Raw genomic sequence first — 15,365 nt, 5'->3', positions numbered from 1 at the left:
CTATACGATTCATCCAAATATATCCGAGTACCGCGATACCTAATATTATCTTCAAATTAAATAAACATGAATAAACAACACGCAACCTATGTCTTAAGTCCTGTTCCTATATACACTGGTATAATATCTATATGTACAGTGGTTTATTTGGGATTTTGATGCAGCCCTGGGCCTGGGTACACATTTTCTACTTCATGACCCTTCGGCCCACGTTTGCGAAAGACCTATTACTGGACTATAAACTGTATATTCAATATTGTAACCATATATAATATGTTTAGAGTGTTTAGACTATAGAGTATAATATGTATTATGTCGTCTATGTATAATATTATACCGAATCATTAGTCATGTACTCATACCTATATATCATATATCATGTGGTGTTATAATTTTGTTTTTGTCAACTCTATAGGTATAGGTACCTTACATGGGTAGTTTATTTTATGACGTTCATGGTTATCGATTTAATATATATAATGTATATTTAATATATACAGTATATAGGATATACGCATATTTATATATAAGTATAATAATGATTATGTCAAGCACCCAATTAATTTGCACGCATGGGCTCCGTTCGATTAAAAAAAAAAGATAGAAAATTAACATTAAACAAACAATTGAGTAAGTATACCTACTGAGTAAAGTCATATATTATTATTATAATAATATATTTATGAGTAAATGTATAATTTCGGTGAATACTCATTCGGTTAAATACTAATTTAAAAAATATGTATATTATTATATATACCTATATAGAAGCCTAACCTATCCAGTAATAGAATATTATACTATATAGCCATTAGCCACTATTATGGGTGGATAGGTATAATATATACCATGCAGTAAAACACCGAAACATAATATTAATAACATAATAATATATTAAACTGATTATGATAATATACTTGGCACTTGCTAGTTGCTACAAACCCATACCTATCCATATTTATGAGTAATTCATCATGAATAGGTAGGTTAGGTTAGGTTAGGTTTATTTAACAATACCGTACAAAATTATCGTAAGTATAATACAATAATCTAATAATAATATTACTATGATGTTAAACTGGGCATCGCCGTTTTGGACCAAAATTGTACGCTTCCTTTTTCGACCAAAACAAAAAGTTCAATAATAATTAATATTATAGCTACCTTAGATCTTTATGTTATACTTATGGAAAATTATTAAATGTTTATTATACCTAAGTTGTATACCTAATATACAAATTCTTCAAGTAAATAAATAATAATTATTATAATAGGTAAAATATGAAATTGTTGTCAATAATTATTAAATATATAATAGTATTATGCTTATAATATTATATTAAAAAATAAAATAAAATATAATTTTGAAGATTATGAAAAACATAAGTTAAAATTTGTCAATAATAATATATATTACAATTATTATTATATTTTATTGATATATTTTAATAATATTTTCAAAATTATATTTGCAATTATTTTATTATTTAATATGTTATACACATTATTATTATATTAATTAATGACAAAACGTTACATGACAACAGATATATTATTATCTGAATTGACAGAATTATTGACAACAATCTGGTATCATTATAATTATTATTTTTTTTTTATACAACTTAGCCACTTAGGTATAATATAATATATTTAATAATTTTCTGTAATTATAACATAAAGACTTAAAGTATACAATAATTATTATTATTGAACTTTTTGTTTTGGCCGAAAGGGGAAGGGTAGGTACGATTTTGGTCGTAAAGGGAATCGATTTTTTTTAAATTTGGTCAAAAAGTGAATCGGCCGAAAAAGAAACCTTACGTTTTTAGTCGAAAACAGTTTCCCCTATTTAACCATTGTTAACTACTTTTCTTTGACTTCCTACACATTATATACATTCAATTATTTCAACATGATACTTTGATACAAATAACTCATAATATATGTGGCTAAATGCTGTTTGTTGTACCATTATATACGTATTTAATATTTATATTATACTTAGACCTTTAGTCTGTAGAAGTTTACAATACAAAATTTCTAGCTATAATTGGTGAAGATGTAACCGAGTAATAATAAGCCGACGTTATTTAATATTTGTCAGGGTCCAGGGACCGAGGATAATGAAATTGACAAATTAAACTCAATAAATTATCAACTAAAATTTTTTTCGCTGCGCTTGAAATGTTGAGTTATTTTCACTTTAATGTGAAAACCACTTTTTGATTATTAAATGATTTTCAAGCCTATATTTATAAAAATAAATAAAATAGTTGTAATGGTTAAATAAAAACACTTTTTATATCCACTGAATAATAATTACTAATAAATTAGTACCTATAATTATTAATTTAAAAAAAATAAGCTATATACATGATTTAAAAAGTATATTGATATCCATCTATAAAATGTAAATTATACATTGTTGTTGTAGCTGTCTACATAAAATAGTTGGATAACTTTATCATATAATACTATACAATAACTAATAACTATACATTATTTTATGATGACATTGAATGTGGACCGTGCGCATTATTTTCACTAGGTGGCAGAAGAATCCTATTTCATTGTCGTCCACTCGTTCATATTTCATTTACGAACACAGTATTACTTTTCTTATTAATTAAGAATTCACGAATGCACTGACTGTAAAAATATGTTTCAATAATTGAAGAGAGTCGAACCAACCCCTTAATGGCCTATCCCCCCCTCATCTGGCTTTGCGTATTATACTGTTAGGTATAGTAAATACTAAATATATCTTTAACGCATTGCGTTAAAGAGTGTGGTGCCAATCCATTATTTTATGTTCAATGAAGCTATGAAAGTGCTCAATACGAAAATCTTATCAATATTGCGATAACAATAGGTTAGCAATATAATATAGCCATAATAGGTAGGTAATACGATAATACATCATATACGTCATATCAAACAACACCAAAAGATTTATTATAATATATAACACTTAAAGTGTTCGTCACTGATCGACAAATAATTAATATTATAATATTATTCATTTTTACTTAATACTTGGTACTTATTGATTATTCCAATCACTAAATCATATATGTCATAATATTATATCTAGGTATTAACGTATTATAAACGGGGCATGATAATTGTATAATAATACGACGTTTAAGGGCCAGTATTACCATCTCCCGTTAAATTTAACCGACTCCTAACCGGCCGAATTCTTAAACTGTAAGGTTACGGTTATTTATACGAGGAAACGGTACATATAGTTTATCATATTGCAGCATGTAAACGTAAATTATTGAAATAAATGTTCACTCGAAAGTCGAAATACCTACATGTATGTTATATTTAGCCAGATAAAACTAGAAAGGTTTTCAGTTCTTAAAAATAATGTGTATTCCTACACGATTCTTCATCACACATTCACAAGCGTATCTACACAATAATATTATATTATTATTTATTAGTGGTACCTAGTTATACCTAGTTATACCTACTTCAACTGTCGCCAGACAAATAAATTGTAGTCATAGAGGAGGAGGCACTTATCGACCGATTTTCGTCAATTATTCACTACAATTATCATAGGTATCATGTATGACATGGGTGATTTACAAATCGTTCATATATTTACCTACACATAGACGACATTTATATATGACGTATATATATTATATATTATCTATATATATATATATAACGAGTGTCACAATATTTGTTACCAAACCCCTCCGAAACGGCTGGACCGATTTTAATGAAATTTGTTGTGTATATTAAGTAGGTCTCAGAGAGGGATGTAAACTATTTTTCACATCCATATTTTTATTTTAAAGGGTGGCTCATACCTGGAATTTTTTTAACCTACGAAAATTTATTTTATTTTTTATACAGTTGCCGTTGGTTACCAAACATATTAAATTATTTCGCAGAATGTGTTGCTAAGCGCAATAAGCGTGTGTTGTGACTGACTCCTCCTAAATGGTTAGACCGATTTGAATGAATTTTTTTGTATGCGTTTGCGTTTATTCATCTGATTTTAGTACGGTTAGGTTAGGTTAGGATTTTGTATTAATTGATTATATCAATTATCAATCCACCATAGGTAGAATACGACAAACTTGGTATAACTTTGATACTTTAGAGTTAAATCATACACTAACGTACATACAGCACGGGGTCCGCGATCTACCGCAGGTAGATTGCCTACCTGATAATGTACTGCTACGAATCAGAATTTTTATTACGGGCAACGGAAAAGTTAAGATTAATTTTGAAACCATACACCGAATATTAAATAACGAATTGAACAAAGTTTGAGTCACATATAGTTGGTACACTTAATGGGCAACGAAGTGCACGGGTTCAGCTAGTATATTATACCGCGCAATATATACCTGTATAGTATATCTATAATATATATATATATTCACTGAAACAAATCGAAATAAATCTTAAATAGATTAATAATTCTAAGAATTGGAACATGTACATTGTACGTATTATTTGCATTGCTGCTAAGTATTATATACGAGTTGTATGTAGTTATATGATGAGCCGTTATCGAAAGGACACAATATGGAATAATGAAGAATTCGTTCATAGACCGTATTATTATAATATTATCGTAAAGATAAAAAATATACACTAAATTATTATTGACTTATTTGTTTGCATGTACCTATATATATTATAACGAAGACCGCATCGTCTTTAGCCTTCGCCCTCCACCGACCTACTCGAAATTTAAAGACGTACCTACTGTATGTGTGTGTGTGTGTGTCTGTGTGTGTAGCATGTAATCACTAATCCGCGATTGACATTATTATAAAATATAATAACGTAACAAGTGTGCGCGCGAACGATTATCGCAATATCGCGGTCGTCGTTCGTTAGGTCGCGGTTGTTAAATACTATATTAATTAATAATTTAATATTTTATTAATTTTATAATTCGGTATACCTATAAGCCACGTCGTGCTGCAGCGTACCTACCACTATATAATATTATATAGAAGCCACCAAAAGTCAAGACACGCGGCTGTCGGCTACTGGAAATCAACACTGGCGTGTTTTCGTACCTTCGACGTGCATAAAATTATGGCATACCTAAATAAAATATTATTATGACACACATAATAGTCGCTAAGATTAAAAAGAAATTATAAAAAAATATATAATAATATGATCATTGCGACTGACCATAAACATACATAAATTATAAAGAGATAAACAATTCCGAGTAACAGCTGCAACGCGTTGATTCCACATTACATATTTTACTGGGGATATTATCGTTTATACAGAAGAGTGCATTATACTTTTATTGTATATTTTTATATACACGTCATACGTTTACCGAAAAATCGTAACAAGAACGTTACCGAAAATGTCCTAATCTTTGCAATCGATTTGGAAATATTATTATCCCAATAAAATTTAATTTTGAATGACTCATTTATACGTTATTGACTGACGATACTGACGATGACGTATAACAACACGAACATAGAAAATATTATATTATCGAATGCCGACGAGAAATCGGAGATCGAACTGACAGAATTACGGACACCGACAATCTCTATCCGAGAACCTCTGTAACACGCCTGCAATTATTATTTAATTATTGTACTGATGCGCGAAACCATACATAGGTTAGCGAGCTTGAATATTTCTGCTGGCCCGAAAGAGATCGAAGTGCGCGCGCACGTCGGCGGAGTCGGAAAAACGAAAAAATATCAAAATGTTCGTAAACCGAACATCGGAGGCATCGGAGGACGACCTTTAAAAAATCGGCGCGGCCCGGCGTCTGCTTTTGGGCGTGGACGGTTTTGAATTTGGCGCGCTTTCTTTGGAGGCCGTCGACGAAGAGAGCCGCCGCCGGCCATTTTGGACGATGCCGAGCAGCGTTTTGCAGGCCGCAGACGGCCGTGTTCGCCACCGCCGCACCGCCGCGCCACTTGGTACCACCGCCGTCGCCGCCGCCACCACCACTCTCGACACCGACACGCCGATCGCGTTTTACGTTCGTCACGGTTGGTTTTCGTCGTTTTTTTTTCCATACCGTTTCCTACTCCCGTCCGCCGCCCGATCGTCAGTTGTAGTTACTGGTTTCGTAACCGGCCGCCGTGCGTTCAGTCTGTCAATTTTTTTTATCATCATCTGCGGAACGCGTCTCACGTCGCAGTCGCCGTCGCTCGCTCACTCCGCACTCGCAGTTCGCACCCGTACTCACTCACACACACACACACACATACACTCACACACACTCATTCGCAGCACACACGCAAACTCGCGCGCGCCGCTCTCGCCTGGTTGGATTTATCTATTTTCCACGCGCCCGCGAGTCCGAACCTAGTCGGCCGCGCCGTACACGTCTCAGCGTCAACCGACCGACACAGCCTTTAGCGCCCGACCGCCGTCGCAAGTCGCTGTTTGGATTTTCGTCGTCCGTCACCCTACGTACCCGGCACAATCATGAGCACCTTAGCGGAGACAAATCCGATTTACGGGCCGTTCTTCGGCGTCATGGGCGCGGCATCGGCCATCATATTCAGCGGTAAGCATAACGACGACGACGACAACAATTATTGTTATATTATTGCGTTGTTATTGTCATTATCAATGACGAACAAACGCGCGCCGTCTTCGGGACGGCACCACCCCGGGCCAGTGCCCGCCGACGCTTATGGCGGACCGTGCCGCGGCGTTCGATCGATGTCGCACGGCCGGCGCCTCACGCGTTTTCGCCCAAAAAACGCGGCCCAAAAAACTCTCACGGCCGCCACACCCACCCGCCGCCGCCGCCGCCGTCGACAACGACGGTCGATACGCGCGGGATCTGAGGATCCGCTCACGAGGGATCTACTTCGTTGGCGGCTGTTGGGCCCACACGATTGTCGGGCGGGTCGACCCACAAAATGTCCTGCCGCGTTTCGCGCGCACGCGTTTTCAAGACCCACACTAGTGGATGTTTTTAGGCGTGGCCTGACGATCGTGCCAGGCTTTCCTATTCTCGTAGCGCTCAAGTGCTTGACGTGTATACCCACTTAGCATTCGACGATGATCGATTTTGCGAAAAAACCCCGTGGCCCCAGCACCCTCCCGGCGGTGACGCCGATTTCGACCCGACGGACAGACCGACTAATTCTTTCGAAACCGAAAAAAAACTCGGTCAAAACCGGTACGAGGAGATGGGTTGTCTTTTTTCCGGACGGTTTTCTAAGGTTTTCTGAACCTCCCCGCGGTCGACGATTCGGGTTCGCTGGTGGGTCTCGACGGGGCAGGTAAAGGTCGAGATAAAATCCGTCATTTCGTCTCGAGGCCGCCGTCGCCGCCGCCGCAACCTGTTCGCGTCGCGTGTCCCACATACGAAGCATGGGCGTGACCCGGTCGAGTTTTTCGAACACTCGTCCCGAGTACTCTTGGGTTGTCGTTCCTGTCTGGGTAAAATGTCTGCCCGGCAAAAGCCCTCCGGATCTGTCCCGAATTTTCCGGCCCACGTTTCCGACCATTCCTGGTGAGATAGTCCTCGAATCATGGGCGCGGCGCCTGAAGGTCATTTAATTGGATTTCGATCTGAACACAAACCTTATCTATCTCTCCCGTCTGCTGTTACCAGAAATTTCACCCGTCTTGCGAATTTCGATTTTCCCTCAAATTATGGCTCGTTACATGAGGCATAGTAATAATATTTTTAACGTTAACCATCACTCTTAGATTAGATGACACACGTTGCTTTCGCCATAGATTAGACGTTATCTGTTCGTCGATCACAACACTCATCGTGACGAGTACAGTGTGTGTTGGTCCAAAGTCTTTAAACATTATTCGATATATGTGTGTTGGATATACCTATTACATAAGTTTTCCATATCATACATGTATATTGCAATGTGATGAAATTTTCTGCAATTTTGACAAACCACACCCTTTTTATATAATTTTGTTTTTACAGAATTTCGACCATTTTATACATTTTTATATCCACCAAATAGTAGGTTAAGATATGTTACAATCGTTAACACATTTCAATGAAAAATGTACATTAAAACAACTTAACCTCATTCCACTTAAAACATGACTATACTTAGTTATGCATGTGACCACTACAGTCATAAAATCACTTGAATTTCTGTTCAAAATCCAATGCACACCGATGAAGAGATTCTTCCCGCTGTTGGTAAAGGCTCAACTTTGTAAATACATCACTTATTATCACAGTATACACTTAATGCTATATTTTTCATTAATTACAAATCAATTTGAGTATAAGGTACTGGTGTAGGTAATTAGGTACAATGATACATTTAATGTGATCTAACATTAAGGAATTGAACATGACAGCTACAGGAACAACGGCTACAATTTAACCTAATTAATTAAACTGTTAATAAATTGTCCTAACGACTTTCGAGTGTTTTATTTAATGAACATTGCATACTGTGAACATTAAAATAAAGGCTCATACAAAATGTAGGAGTATAGCTTATAATAAACTGAATATCTAGGTAACCTACCTATAGGTAAATAAAGTTAAATTATGAAGAGCGTTATAAATTAATAATAACTAATAAAAAGATATTTATACATGCAGGAATATGTTATTTTTAATACCGTTGAGACCATGTTTTATAATTTCTTATAGGTAGGTAATACACAATAATATTATGTAGGTAATCGTTGTTTAAGAGTAAGCTATTGGAAGTTGAAACGCCAACTTTTTTACAGTATAGGTGCCTAATTATAACTGTCGCTGATGAATTCCTTTTCATTTTCTGTAAGTTTTCAATTCTAACATTGGAATTCTAACATTTGTTTCATCTCACTTTGTGTTTATTTAAAGAATGTTTCACAGCAGAGCGCATGTCATTGGTAATTTGTATTTATAAATGATACTATTTAAATACACAAAGTACTATTCTATATTTCTATTATTACTTACCGTGTAATTAATTGCATAGTGCATACTTTAAACATTTTTATTTTATTTTTTTTAGCTCTTGGCGCTGCATACGGTACCGCAAAATCTGGAACCGGTATTGCCGCCATGTCAGTAATGAGGCCAGAACTTATTATGAAATCCATCATTCCCGTTGTCATGGCTGGTATTATTGCTATATATGGTCTCGTAGTAGCTGTCCTAATAGCAGGAGCTCTGGAAGAGCCATCTAAATACTCCTTGTTCAAGTGAGTTGATAAAAAATGTATAAATAAAATTAGGAAATGATGTAGGATAAGTGTATAACTCGACGCAAAACACTAGAATTACTAACATACCGTTTCATTTGTTTTATAGGGGATTCATTCATCTTGGTGCTGGCCTTTCCGTAGGCTTCAGTGGTTTGGCTGCCGGATTCGCAATTGGTATTGTTGGCGATGCTGGTGTCAGAGGCACGGCCCAACAGCCCAGATTATTCGTAGGAATGATCTTGATCCTAATTTTCGCAGAAGTATTGGGATTGTACGGACTGATTGTTGCAATTTACCTATACACAAAATAAACAATTTTCCCTCTGAATAAATATAAAACAAAACAAATTTTTTTTTTGTAACAAAAAAAAAAACAAACAAACCGTGAACACCCAAACGATGCCCAGTTGTTGTCGTCAATACAAACAATATACTACCATATTATTATAAACATTTTAGTTGAAAGGAAATCAAATTTTTTGTGCCCTTACGCCACTCACCCAAATAGTTACGTGTATTCTTCCTTATCCCAGCTTTCTAAACCATTTTTCCATTCACGTAGCAAAATAAGTAATAATCTTAAAACTATTTTAAATACGTATATTTAAATTAAATAAAATGATGGCCATCTCATGTATCAAACGTTATATTTTGTGTTTTATTATTATTATTATTAATTTTTTTTTTATGTTTCAATGAGTTGTATAATTAAATATTGTTCCCCCCTCTCACTTTTAAATGTTACTTAACTAAGAGGGGACCACCCTCAAACATTAAGTACTCTATGCGATGTGATGCAATCTAAACTTAGACAAGTGTGCGATTGTTCTCCATCTTATCGAGTAACGTACACTAATAATAATAATAATAATAATAATATATTAAATTATTTAAATTAATATTACTGCAGTTCAGCACAAATATTGTAGCTGTACAATTTGATGAAAACTCGTAGTTAAAGTATTATTGTTTGTTTTTTTTATCATTCTTTTTTTTTACATTTATTGTAAAATAAAAGCAGGCTTACATGGTTACTGGTTATTTTAAATTTTTATAATAGAAATTAATTGAAAGTATATAAATTTACAAAAAAAAGTTTAAAACAACTATTAGTGTTTTTAATAATTATTTTAAGTGAGCGTGCATCTAAGACGTGTTAAAACATTCCAATGTATTTGTAATTTAATCGTATAATCCAATGGAAGTATATTATTATTACTTACAATTAGATATTATATATTCATACATACATACATACCTTTATATATGTATATATATATATATATATAAACACTTATAAAAATCTGCCATTAAATTATTGTTCGTTAGTTCAAATAGTTATTATTACCTCCTGTCAAATAACCCATTTGTTTATTTTCCATTCATATCAATCGCGTGTTTATTGTTTCTCATCATTATCAAATTATTCGTAACTATTATTATTATAACTGTTCAAAAAAAAAAAAAAAATTTAAAAAAATCCACTATTTATTTTATTATAGTTGTGTATAAATTATGTGGTTAACATTTGTTTTATTTTTATTTTATTTTAATATATATATATATATATTTTTTTTTTTTTTTGGTTATTTAGTAGACACTTAATGCAGTAAAATCGATTTTTTTTTTTCATTTGTTTTTAGTCGTTTTTAAACAAAACAAATTTTAAGTCTGTAATATATTATTACTTAGACTTGAAGGAAATTCTAAGGGAGTAAATTAAACCTATCTAATTTTCTATACCTAAAATTTCCTAGGAATTTCAATTATATAGTAATAAAACATAAATTGTTGTTAATCATTGCGTTTGTTTATTTATTTGTTTTCGTTTTTTTTTTTTTTGGAAACTTATAATAATGACTACATATATTGCTGTGAAATGTCTTGACGGACCGCTATATTATACGATAATGTACGGCGACAAAGACCTAGACGATGGTTGAGAATTGACATAATATTACGAGTTTAGATGTGTCGTCGAAGTTTTTGTCTGTTTAGACTTGGGAGGAGGCGGCGTGGTCAGTCAGTGCGTGCCAAGGAAGGTCTTTCGCGCATGATTGTGATATTGTGACCTTAACGCCATAGAAAAAATGTGCACGAGTAAAAAAAAATTACCACGAAAACTGATAGCATGGTGCGTTCGACCACCACCTGTTGAAACGGAGCGGCCGCGAGTGTTCGACGATTCGTTAAAATTATTTTTTGGCTTGTCAGTGTCGTGTCCAAAACACATTTTTGAGCAGAGTTTTAAAATTAGTAAGTGGATATCAGCTGTGCTATATACTGCCGTCTGCCACCTGTATTAGGTAGGTATATTAAATCTATGTCTAATGGCTAAATATACTGAACACGGCGAACATCGCATTTTGAACCTATACATGATTCGTATCGCATACCACAGCTCGCAGGTTTAACAACTAATAATAATTTATTGTAATGGTTTCGTCGCAATCACATTTTCTCCGTATAGGCGTACCTACATATATTATGTTACCACAAAGAAATAACTCTGTATAACATTTTGTAGAATTAAAAAAAAAAATGGTTAGATTTTTTTTTTAGAAAAAACCATTTATTAAATATAATAAAAATAAACATTGTAATCGATATTTGATGTGTTAAATTACTTAAATTTGAATTCAATGATGGACAAAAAAAAATATTTAGTTATTATCATATTTTATTATTGAATATTGTTGATTAACTAATAACTTGGTCGATACTAACCTTGCCGTAGAATAGTGAGAATGGGTGGGTTCGTGGTTTAAATAGGCAATAGCTTAAAATTAATCCAAATATTTTTTTTGTCAAGTCGCCACAAGACCACAAATAATGTTTTTCAATTACAATGAAACCGTTGAAATATTTTGGGAATTTTCGATTTTTTTGTTAAATTTGGACTCAACGTTAAATCATTTTATATACATACGATAAAAACAATTCGGATGGTCTGTCAACCGTATCAATCAGATGCATTGGGTATAATAACTACTGACGTATGTAATGGTTTATAAAAATTGACTACTTCTTTTTTCTTTAAACATATAATATTTTTGTTGACATTGTAAAACTAAAAATAACTAGAGAACTAAAGACTAAAAAAATTGACTATTTGTTGTTTTTTAAATCATACATAGACCCGCATTAAAATTACGTAAAAAAATTATAAGAATAGTTTTGGGTGTTTATCTTATTTGGATTTAAATTTTAAACTATAGGACATAAAGATATGATGATATCTATATAATATACATTATATTCTGTTGTTTTGACCACTCATTCGATAATTTTATAATAAGTAAACTATTAATTGTATTATTTAGTATGCCGTGGCATGATGTGTAATAAATCTGACACTAACTCGTGTTTCAATTTATTGAAATAAGTACCTATTAGACATTTTAGTTCAATTCAAAACGTTGTGAATTTGTAACAAATGTTTAAATATTAATCTTTTTCTTTAAATTAAAATTTATACATTTTTGTTTTGTTTATAATAAACGGTTTATTAAGTATAATGTACCTAATATAGGAAAAGCGTGAATTGTAATTTAATTTTTTCCTACTTTTACGAAATTCAGCCCACCGTGCCCCGGGTTGGAGGGTCCACACGGAACAATAAAACAATACGTCATAAACTCGACTTTTCCCAACACGGCGGACGGGACGATACAAATTGTTGTTAAAAATAGAAACAAAACAAAAATCTGACCGTGAGGTATAATAAAAGTGTCTGATAATGATGCAACTATGCAAGTGTATGTAACTGCTGGAGTAGAGCTGCAGCAGTGGTTGCATCAATGCATTTAACACGGGTAATGCTTATTGGCGATGGAAAGTTGTGTGCTGAGAGAAGGAGAGAGTAGAATTTAATTTAATTTTTAATTTTAAAAATTATTCTATTTTCTGAATGTATATTTAAATTTGACTTCAACTCAGGAGGAGAGTGGGGAGATCACACTGCCACGTCACGAATCTTTCTCCTAACCTAACCTAACCTGAGCGGACAAATCCGCTCCTATGGTTCTTTAAATACATGTGTATTATTATATTATAATTATTACGTCGTAATCTGTAAACTAAAGTAGAATTATGTTTATGTATAGGTATATTGTTTATAATATAATAAAATTGTAGTTTCTGAATATAATAATTAGTGTAATTAGGTACAAAAAGAACTAAATTTGATAAACCAATAAATTAGATAATTTTAATCTTAATATTATATTATAATGTATAATGTACTTATATGAATAATAAATATATACATAAAATGTATGTTAAAATAAATACAATTTAAAAAAAATAGTCTATACTAAAATAATTTTTCGATTATTATGATTAATAGCAAATTTATCTACAACATCTTCCAAGTCCAGAGATTTTGCTACCTATCTTCTTTTCGATGCTCATCATAGATAAATTTGACAGGGGTTCATCCGTTCAGGGCCGTATTTAAAATTTTGCCGCGGCGGGTGCACACAATTTTTTGCCGCCCTTTATGGACACATTTTAATATTTTACCAAAAAAAAAAAAAAAACGTTAAATTCGTAAATTATCCCTAATACCTAAAAATTATCATCAATGAGTGCCCCGCCGGCCGCCCCCTAAAATTTGCCGCTGGGGGCACGTGTACCCCGTTGCCCCTACCCAAATACGGCCCTGCATCCGTCATTTTATTTCGCATATATGTTTTAAGTCTCCTCAGGCAAGAAAAAGTCCTTTCGTACCCAGCTGCACTTGATACTGGAATTGTAATTGAGATTATAACCATCTTGTATGTTTCATTAAAAACGATTTTATAACACTAGCAACACTAATTTTGGTATTCGGCTCCGGTTCTTTAATTAAATCGCCGATATTTGATTCTGAATCGCTATTGCTATAACTATCTGTACTACTATAGTAGGTAGTGTCATAATCATTACCTGGATTGTTGGTTATATCATCTTGCCCTTGAATGTCTGAAGAATCCACACTTTTTTTCTCGTTATTAAGTTTCTTAGCAGAAAAATAATTTTGCACTGTTATTTGTCTTTTCATGGCAAAAAAATTAAAATTACGTACAATTGAAAATAAATAACTATGAGTGGATATAAATGTATTAAATTAATAATTATAATTTATAAATACTAATATTAGTATATTACGATTCGCGACAATTACGACTACAAGCCTTCAAACGTCAACTGAATAAGTATATAGCCGTAATGCCGTATAGCTAGGTAAATAAGAAAATAGTACAGAAATAGAGACACAATATTATTGTCACTTTTCAATATTATATGTTTAAATGAAAAGTGAATAATAATATAATGCGGGCCACGCACTCATCCGCTGATCGCTGTTGTAATAAAATAAATTGTACTAAAATACTCTATATCACGTATGCCGCTATGGGAAATGCCGATTTACTGGAATAGGAATACCTGATAGTTCTTGCGACTTTATAATAATAATTAATATAATAATAATATAGATGAACGATTTCTATTCCGAGTTCTGATATCTGGTAATCTGACCACAGCGTTCGAAAAGACAATTATGTGAAAATACGAGTAGGTAATAAAATATATGATGATAGAAATTTTAAAATATGTTTAATTTTTTTACCCAACTATTTGAGCCTTGGGTATTTCAACAGTATTTCAATGTAATGGGGTGGCCAACAGGGTTAGGTTAGGCCTGTAAATATTTTGGGTGGCCGGGCCACCCCAGGCCACCCCTCAGCTACGTGCCTGACCCACATCCGTATAATATGGTAAATCTGTAGTGAAATGTACTATGATGATTATACGCGTTTCCGTCTATTCGGTCCACGGTCCACATAACATATTTTAACAGTTACAGCTGCAGTTTGTACATTGATTGTGTAAAATTTAAACGCCGGATGCGTTCACTCCCGCTCGTCTGTTGGGGGTCATATGTTCACTACAGCTATTATTGTATATAACGAGCGTACAGGTAATTATAATAATACAATTATTGTTATTATCATGTATAAACAGGTATAATAAAAGCGAGTAATATTTTTCAGTCGCAAGGTCTGGGAATATAATATAATATTTTTATTTGTCATTTCGCAATTGACCAGCGAGGATGGAGGCAGTGTTGTAAATATTCAAATATGCCTACGTACTTTAAATACTTTTCACACACACTCAGTGGCGTCCGCAGGGGGGGG

At 33.3% G+C, this 15,365-nt stretch overlaps 1 protein-coding gene across 1 annotated transcript; it reads left to right on the top strand.

Annotated features, from left to right (window-relative positions):
• Nucleotides 1-6,089: 6,089 nt before the first annotated feature.
• Nucleotides 6,090-9,632, top strand: Vha16 (V-type proton ATPase 16 kDa proteolipid subunit). The gene is given in 3 exon segments (NM_001162059.2): nucleotides 6,090-6,547; nucleotides 8,988-9,177; nucleotides 9,287-9,632. Coding segments are annotated over 3 exon segments (477 nt in total). The 5' UTR covers nucleotides 6,090-6,465; the 3' UTR covers nucleotides 9,492-9,632.
• Nucleotides 9,633-15,365: the final 5,733 nt, after the last annotated feature.

This window comes from Acyrthosiphon pisum, chromosome A1 (assembly GCF_005508785.2).
Source record: "Acyrthosiphon pisum isolate AL4f chromosome A1, pea_aphid_22Mar2018_4r6ur, whole genome shotgun sequence".
Classification (NCBI taxonomy): Eukaryota; Metazoa; Arthropoda; class Insecta; order Hemiptera; family Aphididae; genus Acyrthosiphon; species Acyrthosiphon pisum.
The sequence above is the reverse complement of the archived record's forward strand: the minus strand, read 5'-3'. Positions and strand labels throughout refer to the sequence as shown.